Source organism: Stegostoma tigrinum, chromosome 29, assembly GCF_030684315.1.
Source record: "Stegostoma tigrinum isolate sSteTig4 chromosome 29, sSteTig4.hap1, whole genome shotgun sequence".
In the NCBI taxonomy this organism is placed as follows: Eukaryota; Metazoa; Chordata; class Chondrichthyes; order Orectolobiformes; family Stegostomatidae; genus Stegostoma; species Stegostoma tigrinum.
Genome location: NC_081382.1, coordinates 38,899,383 through 38,917,401, shown reverse-complemented (window position 1 = coordinate 38,917,401; position 18,019 = coordinate 38,899,383). Strand labels below are relative to the sequence as shown.

The window sequence follows — 18,019 nt, the reverse complement described above, 5'->3', positions numbered from 1 at the left end:
AATACATTTTAATGGAAACGAAGATGCACAGCCACATTGGTTACCTGACCACCAAATGAGGGTGAGCTTTGCCAGGTTCGCATAGAAGCTGCACCGACATTTCCATTTGTATCTGAAGGCACAGAAACCAGGCAAATGAATCAGCATCAAGAAATGTGCATTACCCATTTTAATTCACACTTATAATCATTTCTCATGTTGGGAAATGATGGCTCAGCTGCCAGCAAGCAAGCTTTGAAGAACAGTGGAGCTGGACTCAGGAATACATTCTAAGCTATATCTCAATCGCTGTTTTTGAACAGCTGAGTAGAGAGAAGATAAATTTGATTTGCAGGCAATAACTGGAAGACTCTCTCTCCCTCACCCTCTGTCTGTTTTTCTCTTCATCTTGGGAACTCTCTGCTTGGTTAAAAGGCAAATTGGCAAAACCATTCATTCATCAAGTCCTCAAAAAGGTATATATAAATTAAAATAAAAAGCGAAGGAATTGCGGATGCTATAAATCAGGAACAAAAACAAGTTTGCTGGAAAAGCTCAGCAGGTCTGGCTGCATCTGTGCAGGAAAAAACAGAGTCAATGTTTCGCGTCTGGTGAAAATTCCTCAAAACTGTTTTGTGTGTTGTAATATGTAGATTCCACTGGTAAGGGTACAAGTCTGTAAGTACTTCAAAAGGCACAGCAGTGGTTTCATGAATTCGAAGGACTTTTTAATTCTATAACCTTTATTCACTCTACTTTTACCAGACACACTCCCTGTTAAAATTATTTCCTGCTGCAATTCCATTTTTTTCACTTGAGGTTAGACAGTAATAAAATTCCCTTTTCTTCCCCTCAAGAAAGCCATAATAATTGATTACTTCATTTTCAAGCAAATTACAATTGAAACTGTGCACTAAAATGAAATAAGGAAAGCTGTGACTGAGGGAGAGCCAAACAACAATGTCAGTATACATTGACAAGGCAAGGCAAATTAATCCCAAGGCAAGTGACAGTTTAGAGAAGAAATTAAACATGGTCTTTCACTTTAGCTCTCATGCCAACATTGAGCACAGAGAGAAAATGAACTGAATTTGACTTGTGTTCAATTTATCTGCCAATAATATAAAATTTACAGAAAGGTGATGATTATATCTGGTTTATCACTAGTTCTAAGTATGAAACATGTTTATTTAAATGCCTTAGGAATATCTCAGCAATGAAGGATTTCTAGACATGTTCTCAACCTAGGTCCACACCTAGAAACTTTTGTATGTTGTCAGTTTTCTGATAACTTGCAGGATCTTGAGCAATCAAGTACAGCAAATTCAGATCAGTGAACAGATGAATATAATTCAGACTCAGATCAATTAAAAAGATATTCAATCGAACGTAAGAGCATTTCTGATATAAGAAAAAGGTTGAAACAGTTAAATCTTCCAGAGACTTCCATTCCCTCCTTTACAGAGAGACCACCACAAAAATTTCAGAGTCAGTGGACTAGTCTGATTCCAATTAGTGTGACATTATCAATTCCTAGTGTTAGTCATGACTCGGTGGATAACACACTTTCCTCAGATTCACAGGCTTTGAGATCAAACCCCACTCCAGATACAAGTGTCAAGGACAACATTCACATTGCATTATAGAGAGGTGTTACACTGGTGGAGGGACCATCTTTCAGGAGAGGGGTTAAATGGAATGCAACCTAAAATGTCCCGCAACCTAACATGTCCCATGGCACTATTTCACACAAACTTTGGGGAGGCCCTCCTGTGTCCCAGTTAATAGTTGCTCCACAGTCAATATCAGGCTATCTAGTCATTATTGGATTGCTGTTTTGAGACAGCCTCCTGTGCATCATTTGGTTGCTGCATTTTGACACTGCAACAATAACGTCACAACACTACAGCCAACGAAGAACTTGCTTAGAAGTGCTGTATGGCATGCAGAGCCATGAAAAACTCAGCAACCAGACAACATCACACATCTCTGCACCATGACTCTCTTTTCCAAAATAGCATATCACAAACCAGAAGAAGAAAAAGACTACAAATGTGGTTGCCTTGGTGAGTCTGCACATTTTGAAGACACAAACCCTAAACTGCTATCTTCTTGCCCCTTCAGTTTCTGCAACATTTTAGCACTTCCACTGTAGGTGTGGCCTGGTTAGCAGTCTTAAATCAAGCTGAGGGTAATCGAGCTATGAGTCAAGACTGAAATGTTTGCAATGAGCAAGTAAAAACATTGAAAGGGCCAGTACTTTGCATATTGGCAGAGAACATTAAATTGTCAACCTGCCTGAAACAAGTAGCGTCTCTCACAAGCTTTCCCCTTCTAGCCCAATTCCTTGAAGAAAGAATGTGTATTTACATGACACTGCATGATGTTCCAATGTACTGCACACAGTAAGAATCTGCATACAGCGTGGCGAAAGAACAATTATAAACAGCAACAGAATTTAAAGGTCATGAACAAACGAACCAAAAGGCCACATGGGAGGAGAAATGTTTTCTTGAAAAATAAAGCAGAAAATGTATTGAATCCAGACTACACTACACACTACCCAAGTGCAGGTAGAAGGCACATTCAATTGAAGCTGAGTTGCCCCTGCAACAAGACATCACATGCATGACACACAACACTGCAACCATTCAATGACTGTATTCAAGGAGGAAATAATTTGCGATTCAAGTACACCGTATATGACCCGACTGTATCCATCAGCCTTGCTATTAAGTTTTGACAGCCTGGATGAACAAAAATTTCATTTCAGCTTTAAACCCCACCACCCTTCCAAATCACCTCCTGAAACACAAGTGTTTTGCATTTTTGGAATGTGGAGGGCAGATGGAAAGAGATTTCTGGACTCCCACTCCGTCTCTTTGTGAAGGCACTATTCCTGCGCATCAACCCTTGAGCAGCTGAGCTCTCATGATACTGTTAAATCCCGTTTTGAACGGTACAAACTCATTTCATACAATCAGGACTATGTAGTAAATGTAAAATAAGCAACAAAGACATTAATTACTGGAGAAACTCAGCAGGTTTGACAACATACATGAAGAGAAAGCAGGGTTAACATTGAGTCCAAAGACCCTTCTGTGCTCCACACCCCTACACAAGTGCAGAACACATTGCTGGCATTAAAGGTTTATTCTGAAAGTCTCACTTACTCAAGGTACAACCTACACCTGATGATTCAAACTTATTCCTTGTGCAAAAATGAAAAATCTATTTAAAATTACAAGTAACTGCAACATTTGAATTTAGTGTTACAGAGTAAAACTAAGCATTTAAATGGACCCCTTCAAAATTAGGAGTCAAATACTGAAGAAAGGGGAAAAGAAACAAAACATAGAGCAATAAAAAGATAGCTCTGAGTCAAATTAAAAATGATTTTAAAATGAAAAGTAGGTTTAAAAAGTGATTTTCAAAATGTGTGTTTAAAAAGTATTAAGAGGAAAGGGGAATGAAAATAGTCAGTGAACCAACAAGTATCCACTGGATGCAGAAGTTGCGGGTGCCGGACAGGTGATGCTACAATTCAAGGCAGAGGTGATGTTGTGGAAATGGACGAGACTTGTAAACACGATGGTGGGTAGCATATTCAACCATATTTACTGCATACAAATTATTTATCTTTCAAACCAGATATCGGAAGTTGTACTGAGTGATGAGTGAAACAAGTACAGAGAGTGGTGCAGGTACTCACAGTGCGTCTAACTGCACAATCGGTACGCACAGGCCCGGTGTTGCATGTGTGCAGTTTAAGCTGCTCTTTGTAGATACCGCTGGCTGAAAACCTCTCAAAATAAAATCCAGAGGCTTCCAACGTCATGCAAACACACCACATAACCATCACGAGTTTCCATAGCAACCCTCCAGATGCAGTGAGTGTTACTCAAGATTTCACGTACCTGCAAATCCAGTGGAGTTTGGTTTATGCAATTCAAAAGAAAACAAATCAAGATGTCAAGTTTCAGCGAAATACCCTGGGCTGCCCAAGAATCAAAACACAAAAGTCAGACAACATTCATTTTCCACTGTCTGAATCCCATTAAATGGAGAGGTTGGAACAATGCTTCCTTTTCAATCGGTGCTATTGCTAGGGCTGAGACAGCAGTGAAACAGACCATACCCACTGCAATGAAAAACCAACATTTGCAACACAATTTTTACTCACCCTGTATTTTTAATTACAGAATGCAAGTGTGCACAAAGTGGAAGAACTGTTCTACAACCCTCGTCTGAAATAAGCCAGGGCAGGGCAATTAAAGTTTAATACAACCGAACGTGCTACATCTTTGATCATTCATGCTGTGCCTTCCCTCTCCTGTACGCTCACATTTAACTCTTAAAGTCATCACCTCATGTGAATTGCTTAATAACTGGGAAACATTGAATTCCAACCGTATATTTTGATCCAATTTTACTTAGATTGCAACAATTACAAAAACAAACTAATGCTCATCACATGACCTCAAAAAATGTGAACATTGGAAAATTCAACACAATAATGTTGAGAAAAATAATAGTTCGGATATTCATAGCAGTGGACAATGAACAGTGGCTGTGACACAGATTAGGGGATGTTTGCACAACAAGTATCAGCTTGATGGATGTAATGTCTCATGCCTCACACTTTTTCCTGAGCCACATCGATTCATTACTGTCCAGTCATTCACCTAGAAACATGTATCATCTTCTGACGCAAGAGAAGCTCAATTCCGAGGAAATACAAGAGAGATTGCACTGAGGAGGTCATCATTGTTAAAACCTGGTCCTCTCTCATCAATACAAGAATAAGGAAGGCTGAATGGGATTACAGCTGGCAAGAGTTAAACAAGTAATGTTCTGAAACTTAGCAGAACTATTGAATAATTATTCCACTTCAGAATTTATTATGAAGATTGAAGTAAACGTGCCATTGGATGAAGTAGCAAATAATGAGATCCATACACCCAAAATAAAAAAGTGGTATGTAAAATTACTTTATCACGCTCAGGATAAAATTACTGCTCTGGATGTTTTACATGCATGTTTTTTGTCCAAAAAATTAAGAGGGAGGTAATGATCCAGACGGCCTAGCCCAACATGGTAGATGGTGGAATGTGAATTCAATTGAATAAAAAACGGCTGGAATTAAGTGTTTAGTGAAGTCCATGAAACCAATGTCGGCTGTCAACAAAAACCAATTACACTCACCTCCTAAGGGGAGAAAATCTGCCATCCTTACTTGGCCTGGCCTATATATTGACTCTTAACTGCCCTTTGGGCAATTAGGGGTAGGCAAAAAGTACTGGTCTAGCCAGAGGCTCCCATGCACTCATGTTGGAACAATATACAAAAGAATACAGACACAGAGATAACAAGGTGTAGAGCTGCATGAACACAGCAGGCCAAGCAGCAGAGGAGCAGGAAAGCTGACGATTTGGGTCTAGACCCTTCCTCAAATGGGGAGGGAAAGGGGATTCAGAAATAAATAGGGATAGAGGGATAGGTAAGTCCAGGGAGCGGGATGAGGCTGGTAGAGGAGATGGGACTTGAGGTGGGAGGAGGGGCTAGGTGAGAAGAAGAACAGGTTAGGGAGGCGGGGACAAGATGGGCTGGTTTTGGGATGTGGTGGGGGGAGGGGAGATTTTGAAGCTTGTGAAGTTCGCATTGATACCATTGGGCTGCAAGGTTCCCAAGTGAGATACCAGTTGCTGTTCCTGCAACCTTCTGGTGGCATCATGGTACTGCAGGAAGCCCAGGATGAACATGTTGTCCAAGGAGTGGGAGGGGGAGTTGAAATGGTTCACAACTGGGAGGTGCAATTGTTTGTTGCGAACCGAGCATGGGTGTTCCACAAAGCAGTCGCCCAGATCTCTACTTAGTTTCCCCAATGTAGAGTTGTGGTATACTGTATCCACTGTTGCCAATGTGGCCTCCTCTACAATCCGGGAAACCCCCTAATTCCCCACCTATGCTTACCTTTATTGGCTCCACCCCCACCTCCTTGACCTGTTTGTCTCCTCTCCACCTATCTTCTCCTTGATCCATCGTCTATCCGCCTCCCCCCCCCTCTCTATTTATTTCAGAATCCCCTTCCCTCCCCCATTTCTGAAGAAGGGTCTAGAACCAAAACATCAGCTTTCCTGCTCCTCTGATGCTGCTCGGCCTGCTATGTTCATCCAGCTCTACGCCCTCATCTCAGATTCTCCAGCACCTGCAGTTCCTACTGTCTCTCAGACACAAACAAAGGTGGTTTGATCCATAAGTTTGCAATTGACACTAAAATTAACAGTGCGTTAATAGTAAGGAGGAAAACATTATACTCTAAGAAGATACAAACATGCTGGTCAGATGGGCAGAACAATGCAGTTGAATTTAACCGTGCAACATGTGAAGCGATGCTCTTTGGAAATATTAACAAGGCAAGGGAGTACATAATGAGTTATAGGAGACTAGGAGTACAACAGGCTCTTGGTGTTCATGTTCATAGATCCTTGAAGGTAGTAGGGTGAGTGGGTACCTGTAACTCAATGCCTGAAAACACGGGAAAGGCAGGAACACAAGTTGTATTTGGAGAACACTTGAAATGCCATAGCATACGAGGCCATGGACCAAGTGCTGGGGAATGGGAATACAGTAGATAGGTGCTTACTGATCAGCATAGGCACAATGGGCTAAAGGGCGTCTTTTCATGCTGGAACACTTTGTGACTCTAAATGAGTATTGTGATCTTCAAGTAAGCAATAACCATTTTGCAATTCCCTAATCAATAAAAATCATTTGCCTTTGTTTCTCTGAGTCGTACTCTTGTTGTTAATGTTCAGGTCATGTTTCACGTATTTTATTAAATCATTTTTAGTTTCAGAAATTAAAGTTTAACAGCACAAAATGGGAGAAATGCAACTGAAGTACCTTGAAGTCTATTCTACTTAAAGGATTGAAGTCATGTAGCTTTAAGAGTATAACAGCTAGCAAGGCACGATAATTCGGATGATGAGCTTCACTGATTTCCTGAGCATCTAAAAGAGGGTTACACAAATTGTTTTATAGTATCAGAAAAGGGCAAATAGGTAGGTAGCCTTCGTTGGAGACTTAGCATCCGAAAAGTTTGCTTGGAGCAGGCTATAACATCATCGATACCAGGCATCCTAAGGGGGTTCTCTGATTTCAGTTTATCCGAGAGCATGTTTGCTAGGAAAAATCAGTTGCAGTTTGGATTTGGGAGAGAGCTGTAGCAGAAGTGATGTCCTAAAACAGTCAAAATTGCACTCAATACTCCAGGTGATGACTTGCCATGGACCTGTATAATTGCAGAAAGACAATCCTGCTCCTGGACTTGAAACCTCTTGCAATGAGGGCCAACATACCATTTACCTTCTTTGCTGCCTGCTGCACCTGCACGCTTACCTTCAGCAGCTGGTGTACAAGGGCACTTAGGTCATATTGCACACTCCCCACTTCAAAAACTTACAGCCAGTTAATAATCTATCTTCCCGTTCTGCCACTAAAGTGGATAGCCTCACTATTATCCACATTATATTGCATCTGCCATGCTTTGCCCACTCACTCAGCTTGTCCAAATCACACCGAAGTGTCTCTGCATCCTCCTCACAGCTCACCCTCCAGCCTGATTTTGTGTCATTTGCAAATTTTGAGATCTTACATTTAGTTCCATCATTTAAATCATTAACATATATTGTGAACAGATGGGGTCCTAGCACCAATCCCGGTAACACCCACTAGTCACTGCCTGCCATTCAGAAAAAAAGGCCTATTTATTCCTGCTCTTTGCTTCCTGTCTGCTAACCAACTTTCTATCAATCTCAATACATTACCCCTAATCCCTTCACTTCAATTTTTCATGCTAATCACTGACATGGCACTTTGTCCACGGGGTGTCCTTCATCAACTCTTGTTGGTTACATGCTCGAACAATTCCAATAGATTTGTCAAGCACAACTGCTCTTTCTTAAATCCATGCCAATTCTGTCCAATCCTGCCACTATTTTTCAAATGCTCTGCTATTAAATCATTTATAATGGACTCTAGCATTTTTCCCCAAGTTTCTATATCAGCACTGTAATGTCTCTGAGCTAGACACTTTCTCCAAATAGAGAATAACAGGCACTCGAGATTAGATCAAGTCTCATAACTACAATAAAGTTGCAAAAATAAGAAAAATAACACACTAACAGTTTTGATTCATGTGCGAGTAAACCAATTCAAAATCTTGGTATGACTAAAGGATTGCTCAGGGAAATTGTGCAATTCACAATCAGATTACGGCAAATTTTGGGAACTGGAGACACTGGTAATATTATTGGAGGAAAAAAAATCAAACGGAAGTACAATTTTTTCACCAAAAATTAAGAATGGTGCTGTGCAGAGTGGTATCACAATCTTCTGAGTTGGAAGTTGATTCAAGTCACGTTTCAGGGAATATGATACTGAATCTGGACTGAAATCCAGCAAAAAAAAAACTGAGTAAGTGCTGCACTGTCAGAAATGACATCTTTCAAAAGTGGACATTAAACCGAGGGCTTGACAATCAGCTCAAACGGATGTGGAACCTTCTCTGGCGCTATTCTGAACCACCATTACTGAGGAGAAACAAATCTGTTCTTCTTTTCATTGCTGTTGGTGCTGGCTTGTTATGCAAAAGTTGACTGCTGACAAGCAAAATGGGACTAAACTTTAAGAAGAGTTTTTGTTTTTGGCTGGAAACACTTTCGGACATCACAAATTCGTTAAAAAGTTAAATGTTAAATTAAGTTAATGGGGAGGCACAGTGGCTCAGCGGTTAGCATTGCGGCCTCTCAGTGCCAGAGTCCCGGGTTTGATTCCAGCCTCGGGCGACTGTCCCGTGTGGAGTTTGAACGTTCTCCTCGTGTCTGCGAGGGTTTCCTCCCACTGTCCAAAAACATGCAGGCTAGGTGGGTTGGCCATGCTAAATTGCCCACAGTGTCCAGGGATGTGTCGATTAGTTGGGTTATAGGGGGACGGGTCTGGGTGAGATGCTCTGAGGGTCAGTGTGGGCTTGTTAGGCCAAATAGCCTGTTTCCACACTGTAGGGATTCAATGATCTGAAGTATTTAATTGCATGTCTGTCCCATATATCAAGATACCAAAGATGCATTCATTGGGAAAATTTCACATTATTGGTAAAATGTGATACTTTAATGATTTTGCATTAAAAACAATATTTTGAGCCCAGGGTTGGCTTAGAAACTTATGGCTATACAATTTATTTGATTGGTTTGCTTCTTTTCAGAAGCTTATCGTTCATTCATCGACAATGTAGGGCTCACTGGCCGGACCAGCATTTGTTGCTGATCCCTAACTGGCCCAAGGGCAGTTCAGAGTCGATCGCGTTGCTGTGGGTCTGGAGTCACACACAGGCCAGACTAAGTAACGGCCTCAGATTTCCTTCCCTGAACGACGTTAGTGAATCCAATGCGTTTTTCTGACTAATCAGCAATGGTCATCACTAGGCTCTTATTTCCATATCTTTATTGAACTCAAATTCCACCATCTGCCAAGGCAGGATTCAAACCTGGGTCACAGATTCAATGCATTATTTATTTATTGTCACTTGCAGTGAATTTTACGCGAATAATATGGTGAATAGCTACAACATTCGTCACAATCTGGCAACATTTTAAACAGCTTAAGAATAAAAAGGAATAGTTTAAAAATAAAAAGGATAAAAGATTAACGGAAGCCAGGTCCCATGTTGAATCCATACTCTCCCCACAACCAGGGGTCCCTGGCTGCACTGCCACCTCAGTGATACTAATTGTCCCAGCTCTGGACACGCCATACTGCAGCCACCGCCCTGCCAATGCCAGGAGGCCCCACTCTGGGCCCAGTACAACCAGCAGTCCCTGGATCTGTTGCCAGGCCAGGCCACTGCTTCGTTAAGAGTCCTGCTCCGGCTGCCTTCCTCTGAGATGTCACCTTGCTGTGGCCACCATCTTGAAAAATCCACTGTCACCTCCAATCCTTGGAGGAGCTTTGCCACTGAGTACTAATCTCTGGACTGTAATTCCAGAGGTAAAAACAGAAGTTAGAACATAGAACTTACAAAAGTACAGCACAGTACAGGCCCTTTGGCCCACGATGTTGTGCCGTGGAATAATCCTAAACCAAAAATAAAATAACCTAACCTACATTCCCCTCAATTCACTGCTGTCCATGTGCACGTCCAGCAGTCGCTTAAATGTCACTAATGACTCCGCTTCCATGACTACCACTGGTAAACTATTCCATGCACTCAACTCTCTGGGCGAAGAACCTCCCTCTGACGTCTCCTCTAAACCTTCCTCCTAACACCTTAAAACTATGACACCTTGTTGCAGTCAATCCCGCCCTGGGGAAAAGTCTCTGGGCAAAAGTTGCTGGAAAAGTTCAGCAGGTCTGGCATCATCTGTGAAGAAAAATATCAGAGATAACATTTCGGGTCCAGTGACCCTTCCTCAGATCGAGGGAGGCAAGGAATTACTACCACTAGGCCATAGCCTCTCCTGAGACTGTCTTCTGACTAGCTGGAGGGCTTACTTACTTCCCGAACAGTCTCAGGTAAATTTTCAGTCTCCATTTTTGGCCTTGAGTAGACCGTTCTTCTTGTCTAGTGTCATAAGGCGACTTACCCTGTAAAAATCTCACGGTAAAAGCACACACAGCACTCAAGAAGGAAATAATTAGTAACTGGGCAGAGTCCAATAACACAGTTTTTGAAGACTATAGCCTCACATTCTCAAAAATACCTTTACTTGCAAAGAGTTAATTATAACCCCAAAACTATTTTCAACAGTTGAGAGATTGTTTTACATGTCACGTAAGGAGGTTGGGAAGTTTGACTGCAGAATTGCCTCAGGACCCCGTCAGAAATGCACTAAGAATACAAGTTGTATCTGAATGAATAAAAGTTGGCTACAAACAAGTTGAAATGACAAAAGAAAGTTGTTCAATTGCATCAAATTAAGGAGCACACTGAGAAGATCACATCACCAGAGCAACCCAGAGTGCAGCTCCAGGCTTACCAAGATTTTCCTTAAAACTTGGCTCCATGCAAAGACTCAGCAAGAAAACAAGTGGAAGTGTAAATCAATCCTGAGGTTGTACTTGAAAGAAGCCATTTATTGGCAAGTAGCTACTATGGTTCAAACATAAAAGGCTATAAATACAACCAGGTAGGCGGCTTTGGAACATGGTGTTTGCTGCTCAAATTACATTCTTCTCCTTATTGGACTAACAGATTGATTGATCATTTGGCTGGGCACTTGCCTTCAATGTGCCCCTGAACATTCAATCATTTGGCATTTTAGTTCTCAAATCCACTTCCACTCTTCTTTGCCCTTTACCTCCTGATGTTCCGATGTAAGCTCGCACAACAGCATCACATCATTTGAATAAACGTTTTACAACCTTCCCTATGGAGCTCATTAAGGTCTGATCATAACCACTGTTTTTGAGAGACGTGCTCATGTTAAGTGGCTTTGCTTTCAATGTATCTCCTCCAAACCTATCTTTTGTTTCCCCACTGCTTGATGACATACTTTGTCAAACCCTGTCCTAACATCAAGGGCAGAAACTCTCATTTCTCCTCTGGAGTTCAACTCCTTCGTTATGTACTTGTTCAAGCTATCGGACTGCCGTTTGTCATACACCATGACCAGCACATGTCAGTTTGTAAATCCTGTATGTATGTCACAGATCTCTTCTCTTGTTCTGTCTTTCTCCTGCTCCACACTCTTCCTATCTCTGTACTTTCAAGTCAGTCATTACTGGACAACAAGCACTTCCTCCAATACAATATTGGAAAGACTGAAAGCATTGCTTTTGATCTCTATACCAAACTTCATTGCCTATTTTCAGGCTCCATCCCTGCCCATGGCAATGGCCTAATTTAAGCCTATATGTTGACTTGTACAAATGTGCAAAAAGGAATTGAGCGCCAGAGGAGAAAGGAAAGGGACTATCCTTAACAAGGCAGAATTTGACCAAGTATAGCACTAAGGAGCTCAGAATCAATGGGAAGCACTGGGAAAACTCCCTGCTAGTTAGAATCACACCCTTGCACAAAAGAAGATGGCTATGATTGTTGGAGGTTAGTCATACCCAAATGACATTTCTGCAGGACTTTCTCACGGTAATGCCCTAGGCCCAAACACCCTTAGTAACTTCTTCAATGAACTTCCAAGGTCTAAGGTTGGGATATTTACTAATGATTGAACAACATTCAGCATCACTTGCAACTCCTTAGAGACTGAGGTAGTCCACGTCCAAATACAACCTGGCTGGGACAATATTCAGGCTTGAACTGAAAAGTGGCCAGTAACATTCATGCCAAATAAGTGCCAAGCAATGGCATGATCCAACGAGCTAAACTAAACCTTGGTTCAATGGCATTGCCATTGCAGATTCTTACACTGTCAACATTCTGGGGATTACCGCTGAACAGAAGCTGAACTGCTCCAGACACATGGAAGAAATGCCACCTGCAAGTTCCCCTCAAAGAGACACCATCCTGATTTGAAACAATATTCTTGTTACTTCACTATCACTGGGTCAAAACCCTGCACTGAGTCATTAACAGCACTTTGGGCATTCATCCGATGTACGACAGCAGTTTAAGGTGGCAATTAACCACCAGGTAAGGTTGGGTGATAAATGCTGGACCAGCCAGCGATGCCCATCTCCTGTGAATGAAAAAAAAAACTTGTCTTTCTTTTCCTACAATAGTCGGTGGGTTAAAGAAATTGCTCTGAAATTACCTGAAATTGCGCACTCTTATACGTGATTATTCACTGCGACACAGCATGTTATCCTGTATCTATGTTTCAGCTTACCAGTACATCTTTACAATCAGGTCCTGCAATTAGTGCCATGTGATGATTTACTGAGAAATGTCAAAGTCGCTAAAGTGAGACTATTTGGGCTGCAGGTTACCACTGCTGTCTGCGGGTCTGAAAGGGTTAATATTTGTTTGCGTGCAGTTAGATCACTGAGCAGTCTCCTGGCTGTTAAAACACACAGACAGATTGCGAACTTGACCAAACAGCAAGGGATGCTGGGTACACTGGCCAAGTAAAACTCTGAAATCAAAATCCACATCTCAGACACACTGCAAACACAGCAGCCAAGTGCTAATGACATTGGCATAATGTAAAAAGCAACAGTTATTCTGGACAGACATATCCAACAGCTTTTCCACTAAACAGAGAGCCCAGTCAGAAAGACACCGGGTCCTGCTACACAAGAAACACACAGCAGCATGCCATCTAAATTGTTGACTCTTGATTGAAACTATTAAGTCTGAGTCCCTGATTGGCCAGAACTACAGGAAGTTCCAGAAAGCCACATAAAAAGGTATAAAAGCAGGGTTCACCTACAACTTTCTCTGTTGGAACTGCTGTTGGAATCATCTAAGGCCTTCTGAAAAGGCGGCCAGCATGGCAAGACACAGAGGCCAGCTAACCATCCAGACAGAGAGGAAGAACGCAGCCGGGCAGACTCAGAGACAGAGAAACTGTGTAAATCTATTAAAGACTCAGAGTATTGTAAACTTAAGGGGCCAAATAGTATTAAAGATAAGTTTAGTATTAAAGATTATTGTAACTTTATTCTTAATAAAGTTGGAAGCATTTTACTTTGGTATTGGCTTCTGTCCATATTTATTTGACCACTTTGGTATTGTGGGATATCTGGGCAAACTCATTTATAAAACTTTCTGGTTGGAGTTGCCTGCAACTTCTTTAAGATGGAACTAAAGACAACCTATAATAATGTCATGAGGACTTGGTCCAGGTGAGGAAGCAGCTCATAGGAGGCAGACCTAGTGCTGTTGTGCTCCTCCAAGTCTCTGCAACAATGCAGGTCATATTCATGTAAGCTGTAAATACTCACTACATTGCAGTAAATTTCAAGCTCTTCACTCAACAAAATTCTTGCAGTTAGAACAGAATGGTCGATATCCTATTCCACACTTCATCACTTTGAACTTGATGGAACCCAAACGCAACATGGTGGCAATGGTGGGTCCCTGCCAAAAACGCAGTGAGCAGTGACTGGCGCCATTTCCGAGTGGTGGTCACAAAATTCTTCTGGTTAGACGAGAAAGCCGGAAATCCTAATCCACACTAACTCATTTCAGGCTTGAAGTGCAACCGTAGCAACCATCTAAGATAAGATATGTTATCCCATTTAAATCTATCATACCTTGGCTGTGACCATAAGCTTGGGCATTTTAGACAGGTATATGTTAAGTCTTCCTTTGGTACTTACTTCAGACATAATTTCAGATTTTTACATTTTGACAAAAAGGAACAGCTTGCACTTTCAAGTAACTTCAGGATGGCCCAAAGAGTTTACAGCAAATTAAGCATTTGTTTGAAATGGACACACTGTGGAAATGCAGCAGTCAATTTGCACTCATCAAGTTCCTGTACATGGTAACGTGAGTGACCAATTGGTTTGAGATCAGGTAGAATCCCAGGGAAAACCTGCCTGTCTTCTCAGCAACATGGACGGCCCCTCAGTTCATTGTTTCATTTGAACAAGAGCCCATCTGACAGCACAGCACTCCCTTAGGTCCATACTTGGGAATGTCAGCTTGGATTTTCCACTTAATTGAGTGGTAAATTGAAGAAACCGTCATCACTAACATCCTATGTGGTGCCACAGCCAAGAGATTGGGTTTTTTTTGGATAAATTATCACGAGTCTGCTTCTTCAAAAGATATGCAGTGTAAGCAAGTAAGAAGAGGATTGAACTCCATTGAACTCCATCATGCTGCCCTGCCCCCAGCAATTACAAATATCTCAACATGAACATAGCATCCAATTGCACTTCTAGCTCTTTGCAAACTTAATGTTATGTACATGGCAAACACTAGACCTGATCTAGATTTCTCAGCAGCACATACATACACATGGGGGTGGGGTGGGGAAAAAGAGAGAGAGGTGGGGGGGGGGGCGGGGTGGAGAAGGAAGGAAATAAAGAGGGAAGTTATCTCAATTCCTGATATTACTGGTGGCACTTGGCATCAGTGTGTGAAAAATCACAACCAATGATTTAACCCATTGAAAACCTTATTCATCCCATAGATACTTGTTGCTGCAAAGTTCAGGTTGAAGTGATAACTTTCCACAGATATGTACTGATAGATATTAACTTGAATGTGTATTTTTAAAAAAAATTTAGAGGAAAAAAGAACAGTTTTACCTTTTCTTTTGCATGTTCTTAATCTTTTGGACATAGAACCACAACTCCAGGCTGACTGGCAGCAGGACAGCGCGAGGCCTTGCTCCAGGATGGACAAGTCTGGAAACCGCCATCTCTGCCATGTTGAACCCCAAAGGTTGAGTTTTGAACTGTAATGTTGGCATTGTAGCAGAAGCAACGCTCCATGAAGAGCACAGGATCAATATCCAGATCACGCAAATTCAAGACACATACATGCTGCTGTCTCTCAACTCAGAAGTTGTACTCACAGTGAACACAAGGTGACAACGGTGCACAAAGCCAATTTAATCTCGACAAAATTGACATTGAATTGTTGTTGCCCGCTCTATCTCACCTCTATAGCAAACAGGCAGTCTCCTGGAACAATTTATCCATGTACGAACACCACTGCTGACCAAGAAGCTCAAACGAGAGTGTATGGACTCACCCAACGTAACAGATGACGACTCACAGCTGTCATCGTCCAACTAATGCTACTAAAGAAATCCTCTATAATTCAGCAAAGTGCCAGCATCAGCTTTGTGTCCGTTAACCCTCGGATTACCAGCTCAGCATCTGCATGCAGCAACTTGCAACAAGATTAGGCCAAGAAAAATTATACTGAAGAAATGCCAAGTCTTAGGAAGAAAGATACAGGAGACAGAATCTTTGCACATTTTTAGGCCAGGGCTCGAGAGATTCTTGTTAAGTAAGGGTTTGAAAGGTTTTTGGGATAGACTGGAATAGGGGCTTAAGGTTGCAATTAGATCAACTGTGATCTTATTGAATGGCGGAGCAGACTCAAAGGGCTCACACATAAGCCAAAGTTACCACAAGCCATCTTTTTGGAATTGCTGTTTCATGAAATACACAAGAGCCTGGTGGTTGGTTCAAGGTGGGCATGGATTGGGGGGGGGGGGGGGGGTGGTGTTGGTAGGCAGGCAACTGATGGTGGAGAATGGATGATTGACGTGAAATTCAACTTATGTGGGATCTTGAAATGGAATCTATCAATCCTACTCAAACCCATTCACTGAATTCTGCCTCTCAGACATTGGTCTTACCCAGTGGCTTGCAGGCAACATAGCAACCTCTCTGAATGGCATCATGAATTGGTTTGCTGATAGAGCAAAGGTTCTTTTGGCCTCTGATACGAAGGGATCAGATAACAATTTTGGGTAACTACAACTCCTATTGATGCTATTCCCACTGAACCCCTCCCCCCACAACTTTTGCCTCCCACAGATGACATGGTGTGGGTGGAAATAGGAAGCGTAGGCATCTTGAATAATGGACCGCTCTGATGCAGCGAGTCATTCCTTGTCAGTCATTTTCAGATGTTTTGCAGTCTTAATAGAACATAGTTTTGCTCAAATCAGCAGGATAATTCATCCTAATAATCAAGGAAAAGTTAGAAGTAAATTAACCATTTAACATCAACACCAGAGGTCGCAACACAAAGTGTATGCTACCTGCACAGAAACAGGCCATTCAGCCCTCCCAGTCCATGCTGTGTTTAGTAGAGCATTAATACCATCTTTCTTCATCTAAACCTGCAATAATCATCTACTCCTTTCTTCCTCAGATATATATATGTATTTAAAGGGAACAAGATGTTAGGAAGCTAGTGCCGGAAATCACAGCCCTGAAAAGCAGACAAGAAGGTGATTCAAATAACATGCTAAATAAACGTCATTGACATAGCAACAATGAGGTGCAGCTTAGCAACAGCCCTCATCACTATCTGGCATTATTTCAGTGTGACTGATTTGGATGAGTATCCAAAAGAAAATAGAAAGGAAGCGAGAGAGAGCGAGCGAGAGATCACAGTTGTTGCTCTGACTTGGCATCAGCTGTGTGCTTCTCGCTTCTCTTTCAAAGTTTTCATCTTCACCAGGAAACAAGATGGAAAGCAGTTAAGTTAAAAGCCACAACCATCTCCAAACAAATAATTAAATTCTAATATTCTTCTCACTTCAATCTTTAATACAGGTATTTCTAGCACAGAAACATGCTATTCAGTTCATGCTAATGTTTCCTTAATCAAGATCCATGAGCCGATTCTTCAATTCTTTTCACCTTGTAGCAAGCATCTAGCTTCCACTAAAACGTATCATAGAAATCCTAGAATCCCTAACACTATGGAAGCAGGCCATTCAGCCTGAGCCCACACTGACCCTCCAAACAGCATCTCACCCAGCCTTACCCTCCTAAGCTATCCCTGTAACCCTGCAGTTACCATAGCTAATCCACCTAACCTGCACATCCTTGGACACTATGGGCAATTTCTCATCGACAACCTACTCAAACTTGCATGTCTTTGGACTATGGGAGGGAACTGGAGCCCGGAGGACACATACACAGACACACAGAGAATGTGCAAATTCCACACAGACAGTCCCTCGAGGCTAGATTCGGCCCCAGGACCCAATGCTATGAAGCAGCAGTGCTAACAGTGAGCCACTGTGCTGCCCCACCAACAAAAATATCCATCAGCTGCCCCATATCTTAATTATTTGCTTCAAATACTCCTTGCAGCACCATGTTTCACTGCCAAACTAGCTTTATTACATTTTTTATGCTTTTCACTCTGTTTTAACTTTTCCATTGTTATTTCTAATAAAGGCCATTGATTTTTCTGCTTTTTGAAGGAAGTAGTAAAAGCTTGAATCCATAGTTCAATACCTTAGATGAAGACTGCATTCATTGTATATACAAACTTGAGAAGAGTTTTTAAAACTAAAAATAGTCTTTTGTACTCTTTCTCGGTCATTTTACTCCCAGCAAATATCAATTATCCTTCTCCACAGGAGGTAATTCC

At 41.7% G+C, this 18,019-nt stretch overlaps 1 protein-coding gene across 9 annotated transcripts in view; it reads right to left on the bottom strand.

The window, feature by feature from the left end:
- gpsm1b (G protein signaling modulator 1b) overlaps nt 1–18,019 on the bottom strand; it is a 233,111-nt gene that overhangs the window by 161,788 nt on the left and 53,304 nt on the right. Inside the window, exon 1 of one of the 9 annotated variants that reach the window (XM_048559209.2) lies at nt 15,554–15,577. The exons of 5 other annotated variants lie outside the window; for them this stretch is intronic. Coding sequence is in view for 2 of the 4 variants with exons in the window: in XM_059638281.1 (XP_059494264.1) it covers nt 15,199–15,362 (164 nt within the window). In the remaining 2 variants the exon portion in view is untranslated. Of the gene's footprint in view, nt 1–3,691; nt 3,716–15,198; nt 15,534–15,553; nt 15,578–18,019 lie in introns of those variants that run through there. 3 more of the 9 variants (XM_059638281.1, XM_048559202.2, XM_048559208.2) reach the window with 3 other exon arrangements.